We start from the raw sequence: 23,713 nt of genomic DNA, 5'->3' as shown, positions 1-23,713 counted from the left end.
TTTTGTGCCCTTCCATCCCATGTATTTATATTACTTAATACGGTAAGCCAAGCCCGCATAAATCACTATACCGCTATTTTTTCAAATACTTGCAGGAAGGGCGAAAATTAAAGGGGAGGTGCTAAAAATGGTGACGTTTTTTTTTTTCCGCTATAAATAATGGCCGTCCCTTTTAAAAAGCGTACCCGAGCATAATATATTATGTCGGCCTCCGCGCCAATGCAATGGTGAAGTTTTGTATTTTTTATTTTTTATTTTTTATTTTTTATATTTTATTTATTTATTTTTTTTTTTTTTCGCTCCCTGTGACCCCCCTTTTTTTCTTAACATTTTGCAGCCCACCAATGGGGGAAAAGGGGGCCAACACGAATAGGCAACGATATAGTAATATTAAATGATACGTTTCTGTTTTGTTAGTTTTCCCATTTTGTATGTGATAATTTCGAGCCACTTAAAAAGAGAAAATGTTGCTTCCTACCAGTTCGAAAAAAATTACCTATTTAGCACTTGGCACGTGTTTAAATTGGTAGAGGAAATTAAAAATCGCGGTATTGAAATGATGGTGGGGTTCCTCAAGTCAGGTAAAATATTTTTACGCAGTTAAATGCGACACCCCCTGGAGCAACATGCTATATGACCACGTGGCCAATGCAATTCTATAGTCCCCTTTTAATTTTGCACACCCAAAAGAAGGAACGCAAAGGCAGAATAATGAGAAAAAAAAAAAAAAAAAAATTATAAATTGAAAGGTAAAAATTAAAAATATAAAAATATAAACATATGGCGTTTATTAATTATCATTTATTTGCTTAACCTCTTTTGAGTATTTAAAAGTTGTGCCTTCGTAAATTATGACTAGGGAAGGTTATCAAAAGGAGCAAGGTAAAAGCTATTAACCTTGGCATTAGGAATTCCCATTTTTTTTACTCCGTACATATGTTTGCGTAAATACGGGGAGAACAAAACATATGGGACGAAGAGGTGGGAGTTTGTTTGAAGAGGATAAGGAGCCTTACGCATAACTATACCCATATGTTAATAATTTATTGAGACAGACGAACGGGGTCCCCCATTGGAATTCCCCCGTTATTCGTCTTATACACCTGTGGAGGGGGCAACATAAAGCAGTAGGAAAGCATCACTCCTGCACATGATACGCATATTCACATCCGCGGCTATCCATGTGTAAATTTACGCGGTGTTATTTTTTGGAACAATCTCCTACGTGCAGCTGCACAGGCTTAGGTAAAGAAATGTTCTTATTGGAAAATTATTAGGGGGAACATTCGGATGATACGTAAAAATGTCTTGGATAGTTACGAAATGGGGATGCGCCTTCCTCCCATGTAGCCACTTATTACTCTTTTTCCTTATTTTCCAAGAACAGTTCCCCTTGGTAGGAAAAACGATATAAGGGGCACACACTTTTATTCTTTTCGGCGGTCCCTATTGGTCCATAAGTGACAGAGCCAAAGTGGACGAATAAGCGAACGTCCCTTTTATTTTTAACCCACAGTAATATGCATATTAAAATGGGAACATATGTTACGTATGCTAACGAGCTCAACCCCATGGCGAAATGCCACGTTACGTTATAATGTTGTTCAGAAGGGGTAAATAAAAATTGGAACATGTTGTTCTGTGGGATGAAAAATGCTACGCCATCATTTTCCTATTTTGTTAAACTTCAAAATATGCTCATTTGGGACATTTACCGGAGTGGCGGAATTTTTTTTTTTTTTTTTTTTTTTTTTTTTTAACCCCCGTGTGGGACGAACAAATAATCACAACGTTGCAAAGTTGCAAAGATGCAGTGTTGCTTAGTCATACGGTCGCTTAAGGGAGGGACAATTTTTTGCTCATTAAAGGAGCGGTCAGTCAGGCCTTCCCCTTTGTTGGGGTGAGGAAAGTGGGCCAAATATTAACATGTGGACGTGTGGACGTGTGGACGTGTGGACATGTGCGTATGTACATGTGTACAGCTAAGTTGGGCAGACAATATGTCTCATGAGAAAATCACACCTTAATGAGCCCCGCCAGAATAAAACAAAAAAGTGAACAAAACAATACAGTAAACGAAATAACATAATCAATGATATAACATAATGATTGTCATTGCGCTCATATGAGACAAAGATGACCCTTAATAAAAGGCCCAACACATTTTTTTTTTTTTTTTTTTTTTTTTTTTGTTGTTTTCGCCTCTCCCGACGATAACTAATCATATTAAAAAAGAAAATAAAGTGAAAAGAACTCCATAAAGGGTGACACACATCGCACTTTGGTCCGCGTTTGATCAAACACACGAGTGTAAATGCATACGCATGTAAGTATACAGAGGGGTAACTACATGAATTCATTTTCCTCTTTGGCATTCGCCTCGTTTCCTCAATTCCCACCAATTTGGCCAATTTCACCTCATTTTTTTGCGTTGCCAATTTGTACGCAGTAAGCACAAACACAGCTATTTTTTCCGATGGACCAAATGGAGGAAGCATTTTAAATGTTCGGAAAAACTGCCAAAAAGGTTTTTTTTTTTTTTTTTTTTTTTTTTTTTATTTCCCCTCCCCAATGGTAAAAATATTGCACCTTGAGGAGTCCCCCCACTTCCTGCAGCACAGCTAAGGTGAATCAGCCCACTTAAGGCGCATCAACCCAGTTTTATTTTTCGCCCAATTTTGTTCGTTCCTCCAAAGTTCTGCTACTTCACCCGTTTTTGTGCCAACCCGCTTTAAAAAAAAAAATTCCCCAAATGTGCTGAAATGAACAAACGTACACACGCACACACGGAAAAAAGGAGTGACAAAAATTGAAGTAACGCCACAGGAACACGGAGAATTGTGCAAAAGAGGGGGAAAAAAGTTCCATCCAACGTATCTCTTTTTATAACGTATACCAAGGTGTATGGTCATCCATCCATTAAAGTAACGCGCAAGCAGCGAGACCGCTGACCAGTTCCCAATAGCACCACTAGGACATATTGTCGAGTGGCCCCTTTTAACCGCCTTACTGATTGACTTATCATTATCCCCCTTCATGATGAAGAACCTGAACGTGAACCTCAGCCACTGCGTGCGCAGCTACTGCAGCAAGAGTAACCCCTTCGATAAGGTGCGGAGAAAACTGGGGCAGGGGGACCTCACTTACTATGACCTGAACGAGCTGAACGACAGTAGGATAAAAAGCTTGCCTTACTCCATCCGAATTCTTCTGGAATCTGCTGTACGCAATTGTGATAATTTAAAGGTTACTGAAGAAAATGTCGAAACAATTTTGTCATGGAAAGATAACTGCCGGAAAAAGAAGGAGGTGCCATTTATGCCTGCGAGGGTACTTCTACAGGATCTGACGGGTGTCCCTTGTATTGTGGATTTAGCAACCATGAGAGACACAGCTGCAATGCTCGGTGGAGACGCAGATAAAATCAATCCACTAATTCCAGTGGATTTAGTAATTGATCATTCTGTCCAAGTGGATCATAGTAGGAGTCCCGAAGCAAGGGAATTAAATGAAAAAAAAGAATTTGAAAGAAATTTGGAACGATTTAAATTTCTAAAGTGGGGAATGCACTCATTTAAAAATATGTTAATATTACCACCCGGTTCCGGAATTGTACACCAGATAAATTTAGAATACTTAGCGCACTGTGTTTTTCAGAATAATGGAGTGCTTTATCCAGACAGTTTAGTTGGTACAGATTCTCACACCACCATGATAAACGGGTTAGGTATCTTAGGTTGGGGAGTGGGAGGCATAGAAGCAGAAGCAACCATGCTAGGTTTGCCCATATCAATGACATTACCAGAAGTAGTAGGGATAAATGTGGTGGGGAAGTTATCCGACCATTTGTTAAGTACCGACGTCGTTCTGTACATTACATCCTTCTTAAGAAAGGAAGTCGGAGTAGTAAATAAATATGTGGAATTTTTTGGGCCAAGTTTGAAAGATTTAAAGTTAGGCGATAGAGCAACCATTGCGAATATGGCTCCAGAGTATGGGGCCACTGTGGGTTTCTTTGGCGTAGATGATACAACCTTGGAGTATTTGGTGCAAACTGGTCGAGATAAGGAGAAGGTAAACCTGATCAGGGAATACCTAGTTAAAAACTCTCTATTTAATAATTACACAGACCATATAGAATACACAGATGTGTATACATTAGATTTATCAAAATTGAGTTTGTCAGTATCTGGGCCCAAGAGACCACACGACAACGTGTTGTTGTCTAATTTGCACAAAGATTTTACTGCTTGTTTGGAATCCCCCGTAGGATTCAAAGGGTATAACATTCCACAGAATGATAGAGAAAAAGTAATTTCTTTTACCTATAAGGATGACAAAAAGTACACTCTTACACATGGCAGTGTAGTGCTTGCTGCAATCACCTCATGTACCAACACAAGTAACTCCTCCTCGATGATAGCAGCTGGGTTGTTAGCAAAGAAGGCCGTGGAACATGGAATTGAGCCAATCCCCTATATTAAAAGTTCTCTTTCTCCGGGATCTAAAACGGTGCAGAAATATCTTGAAGCAGGGGGGCTTCTACAGTATTTAGAAAAACTAGGTTTCTATAATGTAGGTTTTGGATGCATGACATGTATAGGAAACAGTGGGCATCTAGACAAGGAAGTGGAGGATGTTATTAATGAAAATGATTTGATATGCTCCTCCGTTTTATCTGGCAATCGAAATTTTGAAGGACGAATACACCCATTGGTAAAGGCAAACTACCTTGCATCACCAGTGTTAGTCGTACTACTAAGTTTGATAGGTAATGTCAATGTAGATGTTGCAACTTATACGTTCACTACAAAAGGGGGACAGAAAATTAAGGCTCTTGATTTGATTCCGAAAAAGGAGGAAATCAATGCCTATGAGGAAGAATACCTTAAAGCACACATGTACACAGATATATATAAAAATATAAAATACGTTAACAAGTACTGGAATGATATAAAGATAAAGGAAGACAAACTGTATGAATGGGATGTAAAGTCAACATATATTCATAAGCCCCCTTTTTTTGATAACATGAAATTGGATCCAGAAAAAATCCACAACATTAATAATGCTCATATGCTGCTGTTCCTAGGGGATAGTATTACCACTGATCATATTTCCCCTGCTGGTATGATCCATAAAAGTTCGGAAGCGTATAAATTTTTGAAATCCAAAAATATAAAAGATGAAGATTTAAATACGTATGGAGCTAGGAGAGGTAATGACCAAGTCATGGTACGAGGCACTTTTGCTAACATCAGATTGATAAACAAGTTGTGCCCAGATAAAGGGCCCAATACAATACATATTCCTTCCAAGAAAATAATGTCCGTGTACGAGGCCGCTATGAAATATAAACAAGACAATGTAGATGTTATTGTCGTCGCAGGGAAGGAGTATGGGTGTGGTAGCTCTAGAGATTGGGCGGCAAAAGGTTCTTACCTCCTTGGAGTGAAAGCCATTTTGGCCGAATCCTTTGAGCGTATCCACAGAAGTAATCTTATCGGCATGAGCGTGCTGCCGTTGCAATTTTTGAACAACGAAAGTGCTGCACATTATAATATGGATGGCACAGAAACCTTTTCCATTGAACTAAATGAGGGGGAGCTCCGACCCCAGCAACACATAAAGGTTCAGATGACCCAAAGGGGAAAGACCATCTCCTTCGACGTGCTCTGCAGAATAGATACAGAAATTGAGGTTAAGTATTTTAAGAATGGAGGAATACTGAAGTACGTTTTGCGGTCCTTAGTGAAGGAGTAACAAAAAGTGGGGAGAGGCTAAGTTAAATAACGTGGCACAGCATGGGAAAAAATTGGATGGGGAAGCGACGCCCTACAGCGGGTATCGCGGTGTGTGTAAAAGGTGCAGAGCAATCACGTGCAGAACAATCACGAGCAGACCATCACGTGCCGATCATCACGTGAACCCCCACCCCCGATTGCTTCTACATGGCCTGTGCCTATTCCGTTTAATCCGCTTGGTTGTTACCTTACCCGTTTGGGCAATGTCCCTCTTTCCTTTTTGCGCAATTTTGAACGGGGCTTCATTTTGAAATACTGTGGAAGTTCACGTGTGTACATGTTTATATATATTCAGATGTGTACATCAATGTGGCTATGCATGGAGCGGGGTGGCTGTACGCGCACCTCATTTCACGCGATAGTACATTTTTAACTTAAAAAAAAAAAAAAAAAAAAAAAAAAAAAAAGACTTACTTTTAATAATGTTTTAATGTGGAAACTATTTACCGCGACGCGGTGGAAAAGTAACAACGAGAAAGTAGCATTACATAGGTGTGGTGATTAATCGGGTAGCCACACACAATTAGCATCGAATACAAGAGAACAAGAGGTATTATTTTGCCACACAAAGATTACTGATATGCGCTACCCCACGCAACGTGGAAGTCGCTCCTTCGCCTGAACAAGACGTCATGCAAGTATTTGAAACTTGTTATGTCCCTATCGTAGCAGTTTATGTGTTTCACAAAATAACCATTGATGTACAAGAAGAAGTTCTTCTTTATACTCTTGTCGTTATAGAAGTAGAAGTGGCTACTTTGGCGGTCCTTCAAGTGCATCACGTTTGCGTTGTTGAAAAAGAAGGGAAATACAAAATTGAAGTCGAACATGTCCCTATGCTTGGCGATGAAGGGGGGGTAACAATTCGAGCCAAACTGGATATCACGAACATCATGACCATCATGACCATCACGACCATCACAACCATCACAACCATCATGACCTCCCTGGTCAGCATTTTTCTGAAAATTGTAGTAAAGGAGAAAATGCTTAGGCCCATCAACCTCGACAATGTTGTTATTAAAATATATGTCGCAGTAGAAGGTTAAAATATTTTTTTCATTAAGCAAGTTGCCCTGACTGATTTTTTTAAAACTGCTACTAACGTAGTAGTGTGTAAGACTCGTTCGAATCTTGTTGTTGCTATTTTTTTTTATGTTCCTAAACATAATGGATTCTGCCTCGCATTTCGAGGGTTTGGTCGTAATTTTATCTTCATCATTTGGGCGAGCGTTAACCACTCCATCTTTAAATGTGCGGTAAATATTCTTCAGAAGGGACGAAAATGGGTTTAATTCTCCGTTTTTTTGTACACAGGGATTTTTCCCATCAATGTGTCCACACCGCGTAAACTGTGCAAACCGCGATTGGGTGCTTCTCCCCAGTTCGTTACACGAAATAAATATGTTTCTCTTATATAACATGGGAATCCCGTCCCGCCTCGTCTGCTGTCTAGTATGTTTCACCCCAACCGTGAAAATCCCTTGCATGAAGGAAAAAAGAAGGGGCAGGCAGTTCTGCACATAATTAGATAGCAGTACAACATTTGACAAAAAATGTTCTGACCAGGTCAGGCAAAATTTGTTATATTTTTTTTCCACAAAAATTTTGGGCATACGTGTAACGTTTTCCTCCTCCGCGGAGTTCATCCCTACAGCTATTTTCCTTCCTTCGACGAATGTAACATTCTGATATAAATATTTGAAAAAGTTCAGTATGGCATTTTCAAAGTATGTAAAATGTTTGGGGTTATTTCTTCTGCATTTGTACTCATCCTCGTGGAGTTCCTTATAAATATATACATTTTCTGCAAATTCCTTGTTATATATCTGGCAGAAAAGTTCGTCTGGGTATTCCCCTGTTGGACTTATGTGTGTCTGTTTTGTTTTGATTTTTCCATGGCCACTTTGCTTAATTCGAAATGTCAAAAGGGAGTCGATATATCTCCCAAGTGAATCAAGCAACACCCCCTTGTTGTACTCATTCAACGTTTTGTAATTCAAAAGAAATAAGTTAAACTTGATAAATAGTATGTTAAATAGGTACGTGTGCTGTAAATTATATTTTTGTAAAATGTAAAAAATGAGAGAAGAAAAGTAAACTGACTTATTAAATATGAAAGAATTAAAATAAAGGTAAAGGATCATGTACACATATTTTTTTATGTTAATAATGTCCAGGTATTTAACACTGTTCAGGTAATTTTTCAGAGCGTTCACATTTAGCAGTTTTTTTTGGTACTTTTTTTTTAAAATGAAATATTCTCGATGTTGTTCCGATGCGCTTTTGTTTAAAAGTTTATTTAAAATTGTCTTACACGTTTTGACATTCGTATGTGTTAGTTCCATGGGTGTTGTGACATCTTCCGCCGAAGTGTTGTTTTTTCTCCCAATGTAAGACTGCGTTTGGGCGATAATGCCCCTCGATATGTGAATGAACAAAAGACATATCTTGTTGTTTGCCTTTGTTTCAACTATGCTCTCCCGTATGGATGAATTATCCTTTGTGATGGTTTTCTCTTGCACACATGCACGCCCCACTTGAGGGGCCTCTTCATCCCCCGAGTGGCCATCCGGGGAGATGCTCACATTTGCATAAATATTTGAAAGAACATTCAACTGCTCAATGTTCAGAAGTTTGCAATTTTTTGACAAATGAAATAAATAAAAGTCGAGCGCGTATAGGAAAAAATCTGTGTGCAAAGTGTAATGCCTATGGACGCTCCTTCCATCTCCTCTTCTCAAGTAGGAAAAATTGGAATGATAATAAAAAAAATCTTCGAAGACATAATTGTGCACATGCACACATGAGTTGTAAAAATAAATTTTTTTATCGTTATACTCTCGTAACTTTTTGTTGTACAGTAGGAGCATTAATTTTAGTGATTTTCCTTTATCACATCCTGAATGTACGTACTGGAAATATTTGTACAAAATCAAGTTTTCGTCTGAGAAATGGGGCACATTGAGAATACGAGTCTCCTCCTGAGCCGGAAGCCTATCCCGTTTCAGCGCAGAAACGATGTCGTAATACACATCGATGTTTATCCTCGACACGTTGTACAGATACAATTTGATTAAGAGCTGCTTTGATGCGTTCGCCCCTTGTTTGGTGACCTGTGTAACCAGTCGTCTGCGGGTGATCAGGTGAGGTAGCCCCATGAGGGCACAAGTGAATGCTCTACATAGGTCCGCCCCCCAAGGGATCCATTCCCATCCGTTCTACGGCCATTTCCGCGATGCGTATTTGTGTGAAGCGTGTTCCTGCGAATCGTCCTTGGTTCCTCTAACTTGGTTCACTCATTTGGCATGGACTTAAAGCGGAGCGAATGACTAACAGTAGCGCGACCACGGTCCCAACGGGTGTGGTGATGTACAAAGTATCATGGAAGAAACGCAACAGTTTTTTTTTTTTTTTTTTTTTTTTTTTTTCGCGCCACCTCCGCTTTGCACATAGTGTTCTTCCTCTTACATAATCCATACTGGGAGAGAAAAAAGTAAAAAAAAAAAAAAAAAAAAAAAAAAAAAAAAAAAATTATTAAAACGGAGAAACACAAGCCAAAAAATATGTAACAGAAAAAATTACCAATTATAGGAGGAGGGAATTCCGTTTTTTTATGCATACAGGGGGAATTTGTCAAAATATAGTATAAAAGAACGACAGAGGAGGGAAGTGGGGATAGGGGGAGGGTTACCAAACGATCAAGCAGGTGGTCACTCTACCGAAACACAGAAATGACAACGTGGTGGGAATTAAGAAGAGGAAGTGTAAACCATCCTAATGGGAGCATTTTCCATCGTCCAAATTTGCGAGTGTAAATATGTCAATGAGCCGTTTAAAAGCAGCTTGAGAAACCTTGTCCAGGTGAATTTCTGCACACGCCGAAGGGAACCCCACCAATAAGCGCCAACCAATAAGTAGCAACTGTGACGACTATCCCCCTTCTTTTAAGAAGCACATAAGGAATTCGAAACAAAATGAGCGCCATTAAAATTTTCCAAAGGCTGGTGACCAAGGGCAGACTTTCTCCCCACAAAGTGCTCCAAAATGCAGCAACGAGGAAATTTACAAGTGAAGGAAAAAAAATTTGGTACAGTGGACCCAAAGATACATACATAAACTCCGGATTCGAGCTGAAAAATGAAGACACAGAAAAACTAATAGAATTATTGAAGGAGAGTCTAAAGTTAAAGTTACTCTCTTGTACATATTGTTCGGAAGAAATTGCTAAACATTATTTAGAGCTAGCCATTATGGAACATAAAAATTTGCTACTAAACGATTCCAAAAATCACTATTTAAAAAGTTTCGAAATATATAAAAAAATTTTTGGAGAATTAAGTATCATGTGTGCAAACATACAGACGTATTTAGGCGTTGTACACAAAGATCTGGGAGACCTAAAAAAGGCAGAAGAGTTTTTGCAATTATCGCTAGCTAATAAAAGGTTAATAATTAAGAAGGATAATTATTTAATTATCGACACACTGAATAATTTGGGCTCTCTGTATCAGCATAAAAAAGAGTTTGAAACGTCTATTGGATATTTTGAGGATTGCATAAGGATACTAATTTCCTCCCCTATAGAACTGAACAAAAATGAACAGATAGCATTGTGCTATTATAACCTCTCCTTTTCTTACTTAGGGTTAAATGATGCTCACTCTGCCATCACCTGTTTAATCCGGTCCTACTCTGTTGCGGAAGAAACATTCGGTCCGGATCACACCTTGACCGTTCGGATTAGGGAGCTGCGAAATAGGTTGGAGCGGGAGCTAGAGGAGGCAAAGTGATTCTCCATCGCATGTATGCTCTGATTGGAGAACACTCACAAAAAAAGGGGTCAACAGAGGAAACCACATCATTAGGATGTTGTCCAGGGTTTAAAGCAGTATCTCCGTCGTGCGTGCAAATGTGCACATTTATGTAATTTTTTTTTTTTTTTTTTTTTTTTTTTTTTTTTTTTTTTCGTTTTAAAAATCCCGCTGGGGTGAATTTACCAGGTTGCTTCATTCAGCGTATGTGTAGGGCCAAGGTGGTGACTTTCTAGCCCTAGTTCATACACCCAAATTGATAAGCTCCGAGGGGAAATGCCCCTCTCATTGCAAGGCACTTTTCTTTTCAAAGGCAAGAACAGATCACATTTCCGCCGTTCTGCGCCTAGACTTTCAACATTTAATAGAAATTTTAAAACCCTTTCAAAGTTGCAAAAGTGTTTTTGTTCACTTTGCACGGAAAAAGGTTTGACATGGAAGAGAGGAGAAAAAGGGAACAGCACACGGGTGGATGAATTACAAAAAATCTTCCCTTCGTCGCTAAGCATATATATGTGTATACATATACACAAGGATGCAGATGCAGACTCGTGCGTGAACACCCTCCCCCATGAGTACGAACAAAACGAAATATGTATAACTACCCTGCCTGCACGCATTCCACAACAGGGACTCAGTGAATGGCAGACAGGTGTGCATAAATGGAACACTTAAAAAGGAATGAGAAAAAAAAAAAAAAAAAAAAATTCCACATATATATATATAATAATAAGTTGGTATAACCCGAGAGGCGTATCATCATGCGCATATAACTGAATCGCACGTAACGATACAAAAATGGGGTCTCACTCATCTAGGTAAGGATGGACCTAGCTATACACAACAAGTAAATTGAAAACTCGATATTATAGACGAGTTACAGGGCCTGGACAAAATGTATATAAAACACAGTAGGGTGACCTCTCGTTATGTTACTTAAAAAATTTTATAATCCGTTAAGCATGGGACGATTTGTGTTGGGGTTCTTTTCCTTTTTTTTTTTTTTTTTTCTGCACACTTGGGATGGTTAGCCCCTTTTTGCTGGTGTATGCAGAGAGGAAGAACTCCTCCTCCACAAAAACTTATTTAGCGCTACTGCTGCGTTCCCATACATGCGAAGGGTAGATACCCATTACGAATACTCCTCGGACGACTCGCTGTTGTCCTTGTTCATGTCCAAGTACAATGTTTCCCGTATGTCTCTATTAATGGTAAAGCCGCATATCTGGGGTGTGTAATAAATCCTCTTCTTGTCTGATTGAATGTTAAAGGAAAGCGCGAAAAAAGAAGCGAAGCTGGTACCGAAATATGCTCCATCCAATTGATTAATCAGAGAATTTTTATGTGGATAAAATGTTTCGCAACAGCGAGGACAATACAAAAGCGGGCTTAAAAATTTGGGTACTTCCGAAATGGCAGTAGGTAACAATTTGGCATTATCGCAATATATACTTGGACACGTACCATAAATGCTTGACTTATATTTTTCCCTCATGAGTGCTAACCCCTTTGACGTTAAAATGAAACGACTGTGTATTAATCCATAGAGGCATGCAGCGTTCTGTTCATATATATCCTTATTTTTGTAAATGTCATCCGAGCCCCTATTTATTTCATCATCTTCTTCATCATAATCGTCCTCGTCATCATCGTCATCTTCATCATCGTCGTCTTCATCAAGTATTATTTTTAGCAACTTTTTAAAATGGGGTACCTTTGTTTGTAGCCCTATCAGGTTGAACTCGTCTCTTATGAAGTCTTCGTCCACCTCCACAAGGAAAATGTTTTGTTTCAGCTGACAGAACCATTCGATCCATGATACCTGTACGTGTGTATTTTATATATATATATATATATATATATATATATATACGGGGGGGGCATACACATATTTTCTCATGCAATTATAGAAACTGGACACCATAATAAAGGCGTCCTCTACATCGACTTTTGTTTTCACTCTCTCTACATGTGTATGCCACTCTACAGGTATTATTTTTCCAACACATGGGTCATTAACATCCCCTCTCCTTTTTTTTTTTTTTTTTTTTTTTTTTTGTGCTAATTACCGTGGCCTCATTAAAGTCATCCTCGTCATACTCATCGTCGTCATAATCATCATCGTCGTCGTCATCGTCATCATCATCGTCATCATCATCGTCTTCCTCCTCTTCTTCCTCCTCCTCTTCTTCTTCCTCTTCTTCTTCTTCTTCTTCGACGACCTCTTCCTCTTCTTCTTCCTCCTCTTCGTTTCCACCTCCCTCGGCATCTTTTTCTTCACTCGGAGCATCCGCTACTTGTACATCAAAACCGGCATAGCCACCATCGTTGCCATCGTTGCCATCGTTGCCATCGTCGCCATCGTCACCATCACCACCATCAGCGCTATCTCCGTGTAGACCACCTTCCTCATCTTCTCGGCGGCCGAAAGAAATATCGGAATGGTCTCTTTCTTCCTCCAAATTTTCTTCATCAACTACATCATTAGAACTTTCGTTGTTGGATATCCCCTCCTCATCCATGGCTCACACACACCTTATACTGTCCACGTAAAACAGGAGCGGGACGTACAAACTCCGTTCTTTGTGATTCGGTTATCTAGGGCGTCTTGTTCGGGATACCCTTCCAGGCTTTATTGTTGAACGTGGGTGGATGCAGGGTGGAATCTGCACACTATGATAATTATGCAATGGTAGGAAGAACAGGTTGTGCTAAAAGAACATGTGCGTGTAAATGAACCGATCGTCCACGTGGCCACGAGGGCACATGTATGTTCAGACTAAACGGAAAGAAATCTCCGTGAATTATTTGCATTATAGTACTTCCCAATTGGGGGATGTTAACGGGGGAAATGTAAAAAAAGAAAAAAAAAAAAAAAATAAAAAAAAGAGAGAGAAAGAGAAAAGAGAAAAGTGAAAAAAAAAAGAAGAGCAGGGGGCGACGAAGAAGGGGTAGATACAGCGAAGGAATCACATTTCAAATTATAAAAAAGTGAACAAACAAATTTGTGTCATGTGCCTTTAAGCGTACATAACAAAACAGTCGTTTTATTTTTTCGACATTAGGCTGCTAGAAAGTAGTACAGGATGGGGGCATTCCTCACCAAAGTGCGCGCGACCCTGCATACGCATATGTACAGGTACATACATACGTACATATTTATCCCCATACGACTAGTAGGTATACCTATGTGCGTGACATAGGTACATAATCAATACGTATTATGAAGAGTACGTGCGCATAATTAGGGTAAGTACCCAGTTTATTATACGGTACACTTTTGCGCAGAATATTAGGTATGCATAATAATATAACCAATGCAAGCACGTATTTCTACAGCGACTTTATTGGGTATTTAATGCGGACGAATTTTTTTTTTTTTTTTTTTCCGTAATGGGCCTAGTGCCATGCAGGATTTTTTTTAGGCGTATTTCCTTTAGTGGGCTAGTGTATTTTTGCTCTCTCTACGCCTTCTGTGGGTGTGGGGGGAGAGCATAATAATATGTAAGCCTCCCTGTGCACGATAAAAATACGTATATGTATGTTTATGTGCATTTAATAAGTAGGTATACTTATTCCATGTACAGCCATTCGAGGAATAAAAGCAAAACGACTCACCGGTGGAAGGGCTCCACAAGCATATATATGCCGATGGCAATGCGCACAGGGTACAGAGTACATGTGACATATATTCAACGCATATGATGCTAGTATGTAACATACGTATGTGTGTTGATATTTATTAAGTGCACACAGCGTATTTTTTTTTTTTTTTTTTTTCCCTCCTTCATCCTTTAACCTAACAGGCGCTCCCTAAAAAAAAAAAAAAATGAGCCATATTTTTCCCCATTTAGCAGCAGCCAAAAGAAAAAGGATTTCCCCGAAAATACAAGGAAAAAAAAGAAAAAAAAGTTCTGTATGCCGGAGATGGCTCTCCTTCGCAATCACTAAATCAAATTGTGTACTTACTGACGTAATGGCCCGTATGTATTATACACTCCACCAGGCAACAACGCGAAAGTGCACCTCCTGCTAAACTCCTTTCCTATCGCATTCGAAATAGCTTTGCATTCATACCATCGTACGTACACACACCTTTTATTTTCACCGTTTTGGGTATTTCGATTTATGGGGGCAAAATTTTGGCGAACAAAGCGTTGGCTTGGAGTTTTTTATTTTTTTTTTAATTCTACACTTTTTTTTTTTTTTTTTTTTTTTTTTTTTTTTTTTTCTTTTGTTTGGGGCGTTCCTTTCCAAATTGCCTCTCTTTTAACAAACACATGTTTTCCTTACCCATCCCAGTGTAAAAAGGCGACAAAATTATTTCCCCCCAAATGAATATAATAGGGTAAGTTATGCAGAAAGGAATTTTAACCTTCTAACCCCTTAGGTGGAGCTTTTAAAAGTATCACCCAGGTGACAAATTTACACACACTTTATTTTGCAAAGTTTCAAAAGGGATAATTGTGAGACATGGGGGAAGTTGAAAAATGCTATGGAAGAAATATAGCAGAATATGAAAACGTGGAACTTTTTTCAAAAAATTAATTCCTTTTTTTTTTTTAAGCGGCAAGATCATCTGCAAGATTACACAATTTACATAAAGCTACACAACTTGCATGTGTTGTTTGTTGCGTTGCTCGTTGAGTTCTTCTTCCAACTGCGTAAGGTGGACCCCCACGGATGTACTTGCCCCCCCATACAGTCCGAACCGTGTACATATACATTTCGAAAGGATGGATGAATGGGCAACAAAGGGGAAGTGTACATCGGTGGTGAGCTAAACAATACGCAGGTAAGGCAAAATTTGCCAAACACAAAAAAAAGCAACGATTAACGGTTGCACAAATATGTAGAATGTTCATATGCATATGTGCAGCGGAGTTCTTTTACGTGTGTAGCAAAGTTCCAAATGTGGAAAATCTCAAAACGGAAAGTGATAAAAATGGAGCCTTCTCAGGCAATCATTCCGTGGGGATTTACGCCAGTGGGACTTTTCCTAAAAAGGAAAAAGCATAACTCATAACGGTGTTTAAAAAAAAAAAAATCCATAGGGGGGGAAGAAGCAATCCCCGATTTTTCTGCAAAATGAAGAGTCATCCTTTTTGTCCAAAGTGTTATCCTTCCACCCCACCATACCATAATCGTTTTTTCAAAAGTTTGAAAATGAGTATGAGCATACCATTTTTTTTTTTTTTTTTTTTTTTTTTTTTTTTTTTTTTTTTGTTCCAGTGAAAATTGCTGCAAAAGGTTCATTTGGCGCGATAAAACGCGGAGGAACACATCACCCTTCCCTTGTCGACTAGATTATTTTTCCCAAATCGGCAGAAAGTTCTCCTATTATTGCATTTATCTTTTGTAAAAAGTTATCATAAATGGGGGATATAAAATTTATCAGACTGGAAACATTTGCATCTTTACCTTCCACTTCTTCATATTTCAATAGCTCCTCCTTCAGCTCATTCGATATGCTGTTATCATTTTTTACTTTATCGAGGATGTCGCTTTTTCTTTCGCCTTTACCAAATTTTAAAATTATTCGATATTTGTCAATAGCGCCGAGTTCCACCAATGTTTTTACCTTCTGTAAGATTAAATCACACATTTTTTTGAATTTGTGTTTTTCCTCTTTTTTTTTTTCTTCGGGTGAGTTGAAGATGACGCCTTTACTGTCTGTAAAAACGGGGATAGGAATGTGTGGCGAAAAGTTGCAAGTAGGTAAGTTGGGACACCTACAAGTATTGCGATCATCTTTCCTTTGTCCTCCTGTCACATACTACCCACATCAGGGGTACTAACACATTTCACTTTAGTGGAAAACACATGCGCATGTCTTACTTTCGACAAATTCAGATAAAAGCCCCTGCAGAATGTTCAACTTTTCTTCCGTATCGTAGCTATATTTTGACACACTAAAAAAAAAAAAAAAAAAAAAAAAAAAAAAAAAAAAAAAGGGAAAAGGAGGGGGGATATGTACATAAATATATGTGTGTATACATATATTTATGTACATATATGTATTAGCGCACGCCTAGGGAAATAATGATAAGTGGGGATGATCAAACAGAGAATGCTACTCAGCTTTTGTAACTCACCTTTTCGCTACATCGTCGGATAAATCCTCAAAAGAAGCCTCTACATCGAGGAACATATTTTGTAAAGCTTCCTTCGTTGCATTTATGTCATCGCTGAAGTCTGCAGCGATTTTTTCAAAGTATTCTGTGGCCTATAAATGGGAAAGGGGACAAATAAGATTGTTCACATTTTTCGCACTTGCACATTTTTCTTTGTGCTATTCTCAATGCGAAGGATGCCCCACCTCGAGTTTCCCATGATCCTTAATATCATCCTTCGGAATATATTCATTCACGGAAAACTTATTCACGTGTGAAAGTATTTCTCCTGAAAAAAAGAAAAAATGAATAAAGCCGTTCAGTCATAAAAATTTACATTTACTATCAAAATGATGCATTTTTTTTTTTTTTTTTTTTTACAAAGTGTGAACAAATCTGTTAATCATTTATTATGCACACGACAGTGTCTTACTTTCTTCGAATGACAGCGCACATTGCAGAGCGATTAAAAGGAACAAAAGGGGAGTGAGGAATTCCATTTTGTTAACAATTGATAATATTTTAACGATAATTGTACTGTATGTCTTCAATTTGGATTTTTTCTTCCTCTTCTGCAGGAATTTTTGTTCTGTGTATACGTAAGGGAAAAATTGTGCACATCATAAGGATATGTTACACATAAATGTGTGTACATGTAGACAGTACAGTGGGACAATTCTTACCAGTTAAAAGGAAGTTAAAGAAAATGAATTATCATCATGGTGAAAATTAAGTTGTACGCTTAACAGGACAAAAATTGCATATTTGCGTACATATTATGAGAGAGCAAAAAAAAGGGGGAAAAAAAAAAAATGGATGTCGTGCATATGGATAAAGCATTTGTCTGGTTTTAATTTTCTCATCTTTTTAACAAACAAGCATTACCTTTTCTGCGGAATTTTCGAGGGATAGGTTCTTAAAGCAACCTCTGAGCTTGCAACAGCTCTGATTATGCATGCATTTTTGAGAAATTTCACTGAGCGTTTTTATAACCAAATGTATGAGCATGCTAAGGAGTTAAAATATATATATATATATTTATATGAATATATATTTACAACTGCTTTAAAAAAAAAAAAAAGAATCCGCAGGAACTCTCCATTAAATACCTATTTCGACGGCTATAAAGAAGCAACTGATCGATTGGACACATGAAAAAGAGAATTAAAAGCAACCCGGATCTGAATATACATTTAAACCCCTCTAAAGGATGAATTCGCAAATTAAGGAACAATACGTATCAGAAGGAAAGTTTCACCCGCATGCAAATTTTTCACCCATGCGCAAAAAAAGAAGGAAAAAAAAATTATATTTTCTTTAAAGAGTCTACACCTCCCTTCTCAAAGAAAAAAAAAAAAAAAAAAAAAAAAAAAAACGACGTTCATCGAATTAAGTCGCCCCATCCTTTCAGAATTGTTCGACAATTTTTTTCACAAGACAGTAATTTGAAGACAAAAAAGAATAAAATGAGATTCTTCTTAACAATTTTTTTGTTTTTTTTTCCTTTTCCCAATTCAAATTTTTTATTTTTTCCCATTTTCCCTTTAAAATAGCCTTACTCACTATTTCAAGGGTGAAAATCGTCACATCCAAGAGGAATGAAACCACCAATAAAGCAGAATTTTGTGAAAAAGTAAAAAAATATATCTTTTTAAATTATACGTTCACCTTTCACTAGGAGGTAGTTTCATTTTGAAAATATTTGAAAAATAGAGCCACTTATGTATGGAGTGCTCTTAGGCCTTTGGGAAGTCCATTTTAAGAAAAACGCGATCTTCGTTCTATAAACAATCGAAATTAAGGTACAAATACGCATAAGCATAAATGTTTGTACAAATATGAGTGCCCATTTAAAGGCAACGCTTTTTCTCTACCCCGATTGTGTTGCGCACTGCAAATTACAAACCCGATTCCGGGGGGTCCACTTTTGCGTGTTCATATGCGCAAATAGAAATGTTGTTATAAGAGTACTTCATACGGAAGGAAAGGCTTATGCATTCGTGATGTTCAAGCGGTAGATATCTAATTATAAGTAAAAAAAAATAATACGTGGTGGTAAAATCGTGGAATTTTTAGTGGAACACGTTAGCCTCTAATACAGAGCATTTACTTAAGTTAGAACGTGCCAGTTTATTTCTCTATCCTATCGTGTGCTCAGTTTGTGGGTTGCGTAAATAAATTTGGTGGTTGGTTTTTGCTTTCCCGTTTTTTCTTTTGCTATTTTTTTATACGCGCGCAAGCGTACACATGTACTTCTATATATACACACATAATACATGCGTCAGAATATATACGTTTCTTAAAGTGTAAATAATTTCTAGTGTCATGGGAGCGCTCTATCCACCGGTGAGGAAAAAATAAAATCACATACACCTATTCGGATGTGCAAATATTCAGATGTTTGCATATGTACCTGTAGAACATGCGCAATCTAACCATTTGAAAAAAAGGAGCCAGTAGGGGGTTGGGAAGCACGCCGCAAATAAATAAAGGCCAATTCTCTTACGGAGCTAAGAGTCCATAAAACGTGGTGAAACGTTACTTCTCATTCCTCAAATTATTCAACCTTCTTGGCGTAAATTATCTTATATCCGTTTCTGTACCAACATAATTATAGTTATGTTTTCACGCATATATACATGTGCCACATTGGGGTCGTTACACGTTCTGCATGTACATGTTGTTCTTCTACTTTATTTTTTTGTGGCACACTTTTCATTCTACTATATACAGCTTTTTTTTTTTTTTTTTTTTTTTTTTTTTTAAAAAACCAAAAAGTGTGCAAAAAAAAAAAAAAAAAAAAAAAAAAAAAAAAAAAACTTCCAAGTTTAATATATATATATATATAAAGTTAAATTTTACCTGACCCGTACATATATTTTTAATTAAATTTATTTTACCGTTCAGGTTGTTTTATATTATTTTATCTTTACCTATCAATTTCTCTTTTTTTTTTTCTTTTTCCTTTTTCGTTTAATATTTACATGTGAAAACAAAAGGTTTGGCTTTTATTATTATTATTATTATTTTTTTTTTCTGTTCAATTTTATTTGTTTATTCGTTTATTTATTTGTTTGTGTGCTCCGCTTTCCTGCTACCCGATTATCTGCTTGCGTTTGGCAAAAGCGTTGTTGTTTAGAGCCGTTCGTGCAAAAATATTATTTTGCAACTTTTGTTCTTGTTCTTTTTTTGTTCTTCCTTTTTTTTTTGTTCTTCCTTTTTTTTGTTCTTCCTTTTTTTTGTTCTTCCTTTTTTTTTGTTCTTCCTTTTTTTTTGTTCTTCCTTTTTTTTTGTTCTTCCTTTTTTTTTGTTCTTCCTTTTTTTTTGTTCTTCCTTTTTTTTTGTTGTTCCCTTTTTGTGTTCGTAGTAAAGATTTACCGAAAAATATTTGCTTCAAAAATAGAGTACCTACCAGAAGCAGTACTTTGCTCCATTTGACGCATTTTTACCCTTTTACATTTACCTTGATTTTATGTTCACGTTTTCTTCCGAGTTACGCATACAAAATGGCAATCACAAATGAGGAGATAAAAACGGCGGGCAAAATTGTAAGGCGAGCTTCAAATATAGAGGCTTTTGACAAGTCCGGAGCTGTGTTTAAGGTAAAAAAAAATCTCCCAAGGAATGAAAAGATTGTCAACGTTCGAAATATAACCCCCTGTAAATATTTCCAATTTCGGAATTGCCTCAAAAATTACTTCCTTTTCCCCGCAGGGATATCAAATATGGACCGATATATCTCCGACAATAGAGGAAAATCCAAATATCATGTTTGTGAAATGTGTTGTGCAACAGGGATCTAAGAAAGAGAAATTAACCGTTGTGCAGATTGACCCCCCTGGTTCAGGAACTGTAAATAATAAAAAAAAAAAATAGAACGAAGCAGAAGCGATGCACATTCTAATGAGGAATGAGCTGCTTCGTGTAGCTGCGTGTGTGAGGGCACATGCGAGTGCGTACACCCCTATATTAATGTGTACATTCTGTATGAATGAATACGCACATACATGCATGCATGTACAAATGCACACATATTTTGCGTATACACATTTGTTTCTCCCCCTCCTCCTTTTTTCCTCATATTCCCCACTTCGCGTTGTTGTCACCCCGTCCAGCCATACGAAATCGACATCAGTCATGCCTGGAATTGCAACTCACAAGTGGACCCAATGTCGTTTGGAGATATCGGATTGCTGAACCATACTAACATCCCGTGTGTGTTGGACTTTCTCAAACACAGATATTTCAAGAACCAGATATACACCACTGCTGTCCCCCTTATCGTTGCTATCAATCCGTACAAAGATTTAGGAAATACCACTGCTGAATGGATTCGAAAGTATCGTGACACTGTTGATCATACGAGGCTACCACCACATATATTTTCCTGTGCAAGGGAAGCTCTTTCGAATCTCCATGGTGTGAACAAAAGCCAAACCATCATCGTTTCGGGTGAATCAGGTGCAGGAAAGACAGAAGCGACGAAGCAAATTATGAGATATTTTGCATCTTCCAAAAGTGGAAACATGGACCTAAGTATCCAGACAGCGATCATGGCAGCAAATCCAGTTCTCGAAGCGTTTGGTAATGCGAAGACAATTAGAAATAACAACTCTTCGCGTTTTGGTCGTTTCATGCAGTTAGTTATATCTCATGAAGGAGGTATCAGAAATGGTTCGGTGGTTGCTTTTCTTCTAGAGAAGTCGAGAATTATAACTCAGGACGATAACGAGAGGTCTTATCATATATTTTATCAGTTCCTTCGTGGAGCGAGCAAAAGTATGAAGGAGAAATTTGGGCTTCGAGATGTAAAGAGTTATAGATTGTTGAACCCAAATTCAACTGAAGTACCTTCTGTAGATGATGAAAAAGATTTTGAAGAAGTGATGGAATCTCTAAAAAATATGCAGTTAACAAATGATCAGATAGAATATATATTTTCCATTGTAGCTGGTATTTTAACCTTAGGAAATGTGCGAATGATAGAAAAAGCAGAAACAGGGTTAAGTGACGCAGCGGCTATTCATGATGAAGACATGGAGTTGTTTAAGAGAGCTTGTGACTTAATGTTCTTAAATCATGAGTTGGTTAAGCGAGAGTTATTAATCAAGGTTACCAACGCTGGAGGAAATAAGATCGAAGGTAGATGGAATAAGAGCGATGCAGAAGTGTTGCAGTTATCCCTTTGCAAAGCTATGTATGAAAAATTATTTCTTTGGATCATCAAAAATTTGAATACTAGAATTGAACCAGAAGGTGGATTCAAAGTATTCATGGGTATGTTGGACATTTTCGGTTTTGAGGTGTTTAAGAACAATTCGCTGGAACAGCTATTTATTAACATCACGAATGAAATGCTACAGAAGAACTTTATCGATATTGTATTCGAAAGAGAATCTAAATTGTACATGGACGAAGGAATATCTACTGCTGAATTGAAGTATACTAGTAACAAGCCAGTAATTGATCTGCTCTGTGAGAGGGGAAAATCAGTTCTATCATATTTGGAAGATCAATGTCTTGCGCCAGGAGGATCAGATGAAAAATTCGTCAGTGCTTGTATTACAAATTTGAAAAATAATGAAAAATTTACTCCAGCCAAAGTTGCTTCGAATAAGAATTTCGTGATTCAGCACACCATTGGTCCGATACAATACTGTTCCGATAACTTTTTACTAAAGAACAAAGATGTTTTGAGAGGGGAATTGGTTGAGGTAATCAAAAGTTCAGACAACGAAATTGTGAGGGACTTGTTTGAAGGTCAAGTTATAGAAAAGGGAAAAATCGCTAAGGGATCACTCATAGGATCTCAGTTCTTGAACCAACTAACTGCACTGATGACATTGATTAACAGTACAGAACCACATTTCATTCGTTGTATCAAGCCAAATGAAAATAAGAAACCGTTGGAATGGTGTGAACCGAAGATTTTGATCCAACTTCATGCCCTTTCCATTTTGGAAGCCCTTGTCCTGCGTCAGTTAGGTTACTCATACAGAAGAACATTTGAAGATTTTCTATACCAGTTCAAGTTTATCAACATTGCCATTGCTGAGGACTCTTCCCTTGATAGCAGATCCAGGTGTGAGAAGTTACTGCAGTCATCGGGCCTCTCTGAAAATATGCTAAAAATTGGAAAGACCATGGTGTTTCTGAAACAGGAGGGAGCCAAGTTACTGACGACCATCCAGAGGGAAAAGCTCGTAGAGTGGGAGAATTGTGTGAGCGTGATCGAGGCCGCTATTATCAAGCACAAGTACAAGAACAAGGTCAACGAAAATTTGCCTTCCCTAATCAGGGTCCAGGCCCACATAAGGAAGAGACTCACCGTGTGATGCAGCAACGATGCGCCTTCGCACGGATGGTCATTAAGGGGGTAAAAAGGGGGGGGGGGCAGTTCAACTGACAGTGGTGGTGGCGCATGTCTACTTCACACATGCACATGTACATCCATCCATACATACATACACTTACATGTGTACATATACATACACTTACATGTATACATATACATGCACTTACATGTATACATATACATACATGTATATATACGGATTGCCTGAATAAGAAAGCACCTGCATTGCCCGCCCCACCTCCTTTGATGTAGATTCGACTGAACATTTTGTCCACCTATATTACACCTTAACATTTTTTTCCATGTTTTTCTGTTTTCCGGCAAGGGACATACTTCGCCGCGTTATTTTGCACCGTGTCACCCTTTCGGTGCTACCTTTCCGTTGCTACAGTTGCCCATTTCCCGAATGAACGCACCATGCTATGCGTGCGCTTTCGTACTTATAATTTTTACCCCATCACATGGGGCCGAAAATATGTTAACCGATTTTTTTCCATTCGTGTGTATCTCTACATATGCATATATATGTCTCGTTTGAAAGAAAAAAAAAAAAAAAAAAAAAAAAAGAATGTTGAAAAAACAAAAAAAAAAGTTGCTTGAGAACGTACCTTTTGAAAATCAAAATTT

The 23,713-nt window shown here is 37.9% G+C and overlaps 6 protein-coding genes across 6 annotated transcripts; 3 read left to right on the top strand and 3 right to left on the bottom strand.

Annotated features, from left to right (window-relative positions):
* Positions 1-3,036: 3,036 nt before the first annotated feature.
* Positions 3,037-5,763, top strand: PKNH_1259300 (aconitate hydratase, putative; the record flags this gene model as incomplete). Its single annotated transcript, XM_002259898.1, has 1 exon — positions 3,037-5,763. One exon carries the CDS (start codon positions 3,037-3,039, stop codon positions 5,761-5,763), a length of 2,727 nt encoding a protein of 908 aa, XP_002259934.1.
* Positions 5,764-6,376: 613 nt separating this feature from the next.
* On the bottom strand, positions 6,377-8,965 carry PKNH_1259200 (conserved Plasmodium protein, unknown function; the record flags this gene model as incomplete). The annotated part of the gene is made up of 1 exon (XM_002259897.1): positions 6,377-8,965. The coding sequence occupies one exon, from the start codon at positions 8,963-8,965 to the stop codon at positions 6,377-6,379; it is 2,589 nt and encodes an 862-aa protein (XP_002259933.1).
* Positions 8,966-9,781: 816 nt separating this feature from the next.
* On the top strand, positions 9,782-10,597 carry PKNH_1259100 (tetratricopeptide repeat protein, putative; the record flags this gene model as incomplete). Its single annotated transcript, XM_002259896.1, has 1 exon — positions 9,782-10,597. The coding sequence occupies one exon, from the start codon at positions 9,782-9,784 to the stop codon at positions 10,595-10,597; it is 816 nt and encodes a 271-aa protein (XP_002259932.1).
* Positions 10,598-11,750: 1,153 nt separating this feature from the next.
* Positions 11,751-13,140, bottom strand: PKNH_1259000 (casein kinase II beta chain, putative; the record flags this gene model as incomplete). The annotated part of the gene is made up of 2 exons (XM_039114198.1): positions 11,751-12,440; positions 12,688-13,140. The coding sequence occupies 2 exons, from the start codon at positions 13,138-13,140 to the stop codon at positions 11,751-11,753; spliced, it is 1,143 nt and encodes a 380-aa protein (XP_038969845.1).
* Positions 13,141-15,920: 2,780 nt separating this feature from the next.
* Positions 15,921-17,231, bottom strand: PKNH_1258900 (sporozoite protein essential for cell traversal, putative; the record flags this gene model as incomplete). Its single annotated transcript, XM_002259894.2, has 5 exons — positions 15,921-16,291; positions 16,457-16,530; positions 16,714-16,844; positions 16,938-17,020; positions 17,165-17,231. The coding sequence occupies 5 exons, from the start codon at positions 17,229-17,231 to the stop codon at positions 15,921-15,923; spliced, it is 726 nt and encodes a 241-aa protein (XP_002259930.2).
* A 3,006-nt stretch (positions 17,232-20,237) lies between these two features.
* Positions 20,238-23,066, top strand: PKNH_1258800 (myosin A, putative; the record flags this gene model as incomplete). Its single annotated transcript, XM_002259893.1, has 3 exons — positions 20,238-20,333; positions 20,446-20,583; positions 20,847-23,066. The coding sequence occupies 3 exons, from the start codon at positions 20,238-20,240 to the stop codon at positions 23,064-23,066; spliced, it is 2,454 nt and encodes an 817-aa protein (XP_002259929.1).
* Between the last annotated feature and the right edge of the window lie 647 nt (positions 23,067-23,713).

This window comes from Plasmodium knowlesi (genome assembly GCF_000006355.2).
Source record: "Plasmodium knowlesi strain H genome assembly, chromosome: 12".
NCBI classification, from domain to species: Eukaryota; Apicomplexa; class Aconoidasida; order Haemosporida; family Plasmodiidae; genus Plasmodium; species Plasmodium knowlesi.
This window is presented reverse-complemented; position numbering and strand designations above follow the sequence as displayed.